The 3,485-nt window shown below is 38.2% G+C and overlaps 1 protein-coding gene across 1 annotated transcript; it reads right to left on the reverse strand.

Moving 5' to 3' along the window:
* Nucleotides 1-1,138: 1,138 nt before the first annotated feature.
* Nucleotides 1,139-2,086, reverse strand: LOC119821818 (vomeronasal type-1 receptor 4-like). Its single transcript, XM_038340933.1, has one exon. It carries the CDS (start codon nucleotides 2,084-2,086, stop codon nucleotides 1,139-1,141), a length of 948 nt encoding a protein of 315 aa, XP_038196861.1.
* Between the last annotated feature and the right edge of the window lie 1,399 nt (nucleotides 2,087-3,485).

Genomic DNA, 3,485 nt, shown 5'->3' on the forward strand with positions numbered 1-3,485 from the left:
TGATACTCCATGAGTGCAACTTCTGATATTACCAGGTGATACAATCCCACAGCCAATTCCCTCAACCTCTTGCTCTCTAAACTTTCTGTCCTGCCTTCATCAATGTTCCCTGAGCCTTATGTGCAGAAGCTGTATTGCACATACAGCCAATGGGCCTGGGCTTCACTATTCTGCATTTCAATTGGTTTTCGTTTTCTGTAATGATCTCCATTGAGACAAAGAGAAATTTCATTGATGCTGTGTGAGGACTACACTTAGGAGGCCTGAATCCTACACAAAGAACTGTACACAACTAAGGAAAGTCAAGAGAGGGAGAAATAGTCATCCCCAGGAAAGAGCACACCAATTGGTTATCCAATAACAAGTGGTCAGCCCCGAGTACATACATGTAACATTATACATGTAACATTATAACGACTGAGCAGGTAGTATTTTTGTATTTAGGGACACACTCACACACACACACACAAACATACACACACATGTATGTAACAATAATTAATGAAAAAGAGGCCTTGAATTTGAGAGAGAAAGAGAAGAGGCTTATACAGGAGTATTTGAACAGCAGAAAGGAAGGGGGAGAAATGCCATAGTTATATCATGAATCAAAAATAAAAGAAATAATTAAAAACATACTGAAACAGTAAATTAAGACAGCTATGGTACTAGGATACCACTGTATAACTGTCAGTTATAACACTAAAGCGTCCCACCCACTGCAGTATTTGAGGTACGTAATAGTTAAGATAGGGAAATTTATTTGTTCAATGGTTAAAAGACATTCCTTAGGACAGAACACTCCACAAAAAACAACCCAAGCTCCAAAGGGTATTTTAATTTTTGATTAGAAGTATTTTAATAGAGAAAAACTGAGAAGTAGACTATTGTTCAAAATACTTAAAATAAATTTATTTTTCCCAAAGTGGCATAACTTGAGTGAGTATAAATGCTGAAATTATCAAAATTATGAACACAGAGTTGTATTCAAGAAAAATGTTAGCTCCTTGAATTTTAGTAGCATTCAGAATGTCTGAGTTATAACTAGGTCATGTCAGATATTTGAGGTCCAGATTCAAATTCTTCATCTCAGGGAAATCATTAAGAAGTATTCAAAGGATGAGAAAGTGTGAGATTCAGTTCAGCTACGGAGTGCATGTTGAAAACAGGTCATTCTCAGTGCTGAAAAGGAAGAAGTGAAGTGCAAAATAAGTTTATTATTCTTCATTATTAAAAAAGGGCAGATGGTTGGATAGCATGTTGCCCAAAATGCATTAATTCCCTCCAATCTTGGAATTTTTGTTTGTGAAAAAAACCCATAAATGGTGATGAAATTGTTCAACCAATACAAGATCACAAAACAGCTAACCAGCAGCAAGATGCTGTGAGTGGCTCTGAGCTCGGGAGATTGCTGGCTGGAGAGGCTTGGGCTGTGGAGATACTGGGCTCTCTTGCGGTGTCTGTAGAGGAGAATTACCATGTACAGGCTGGTCCACATCATGATGGCCACATATAAGAGATCGTACATGAATATAATGCTCAAAAATGGTTCTGAATTTTCATTCCCAAAATTACTGCTTTGACAGTAAGCATGTAAATATATATGTCCATCTTGAGTAGAATTGGTTTTGTCTATTACCATTTCAACCATATATCCATAGATGGCCAGGTTAATGAGCCAGGAGCAGAGTAAGGAAGAAAACATCCACGTTGATAGTTTGTGCTTAAGCCAAGCCCACTGAGAATTACTGGGAGTCACGGTGACAGCTTGAAATGTGCTTAGAATACAGGTGGTACTGATGGACAGACCTCGGAAAATTCTGTATATACATAAAACAACCTTACAACCGACAGCATCCAGAAAGTTGGGTACTCCAAAGGATGACATGATATCCGGTATCAAAATGAACACGATAGTCACCATATTAGCTATTGTCAGGTGCATAAAAAACAGGTCTATCAACTTCTTAAAATGAGGCTTAAAGAGGAAAGTGTAAATGTATAAAATGAACAGTGAAGTGTTCCCTATGACGCCAACACATAACTGCGATATGAGAAAGACCCCCAAGACGGAATTACCCACAGTCATGATGTTCGTCAGATGTGTTAGGCAAAGAATGACAGATAAATGGACTGTATCATAAATCTAGTTTTGAAACGGCAATTGTGGGAAAATCAATGATTGCCAGCTCAGGAGCAGAGCTGATAAGTGATGAAATGTCCAACTCCTTTCTTTTCTTTTCTTTTCTTTTCTTTTCTTTTCTTTTCTTTCCTTTCCTTTCCTTTCCTTTCCTTTCCTTTCCTTTCCTTTCTTTTTTTTTTCTTTTTTTTTTATTTCCTTTCTTTCTTTCTTTCTTTCTTTCTTTCTTTCTTTCTTTCTTTCTTTCTTTCTTTCTTTCTTTCTTTGTCTTTTTGAACAGGGTTTTTCCAAGTTTCACTAGTTGTTCTGGGACTTGCTCTGTATCCCAGGCTGGTCTTTACCTCACAGAGATCCACCTATCTTTGTCTCTTAAGTGCTGGAATTAGAGGCCTGTGCCCCACCGCCTGGAGAAATATCCAAATCCTTTCAATGTTAGGTCCACAGAAGACCTCTTAGCAACTGCATTCCAGGTATTCTTGACCATCTTAGAGGACAGAATAAAGTGTTGGAAAGTAGGCAGTCGAATCCACCCGATACCCTGAACACTGTTATGTCAGGCAGAAGGATGTTCTGACCTAGGTGGAAACCAAATTTGCATGTTATAAGAATTTTAAAAGTTATGTATTTTTGTGTATGGGCACTTTGCCTGCATGTCTGTGCACTCTATGCCTACCTAGGAATCGAACCCTGGCACTCTGGAAGAGCAACCAACAGTCTTTAACTGTGAAACCATCCCTCCAAGCCCCAGGAATTTTCATTCATCAGTTGATATTGTTCCAATGTTTATAACAATATTTGTTTCTAACACATATATAATAACACGTGTACTTGAAAGTCAGTGTTTTGGCTGCAGATACGTTTCTGTAGCTTAGTGATGAGTGAATACTCAGATTTTCCATGTGGGACTCTGCCTCTCATTTCATCTTAGAGGGTAACCAGCACGTCCTGAAGCATTTCATTTCGTTTTGTTTATTTTGCTGACAACTTAGAGCTGAGCTGCTGATATGCAGACAGTAATAGCGAGGGTGAGACTGTGTATCGCACAGTGTTGAGCACATCTTCACAAAAGTGTGTTTCCTGTGACATTTGGTAATTAAAACAATCAGGCCTATTCTGGCTGGTAACCCCACTGTAACAAAGATTTATATATTTTGCAACACCTGAATTACATTTCCACTAGAAGATTCTCCTGTTTTGCTGTTGCAGAAGCAGAGATCTCAGGTCAACAGTTACACAGAGAATGGCAAAGACATGATACTCATGAAGTATGACCTTGAATTTTACAACATTGTAATGTCACCCATGTTCAATGGCTTTGGGGAAGTTTTACTGTATATTAATTTTAGAC

The sequence above is a fragment of the Arvicola amphibius genome, chromosome 8 (assembly GCF_903992535.2).
Source record: "Arvicola amphibius chromosome 8, mArvAmp1.2, whole genome shotgun sequence".
In the NCBI taxonomy this organism is placed as follows: Eukaryota; Metazoa; Chordata; class Mammalia; order Rodentia; family Cricetidae; genus Arvicola; species Arvicola amphibius.

Coding starts and splice junctions, on each gene's coding strand:
- LOC119821818 (XM_038340933.1), bottom strand. CDS start 2,086: ATGACTGTGGGTAATTCCGTCTTGGGGGTCTTTCTCATATCGCAGTTA.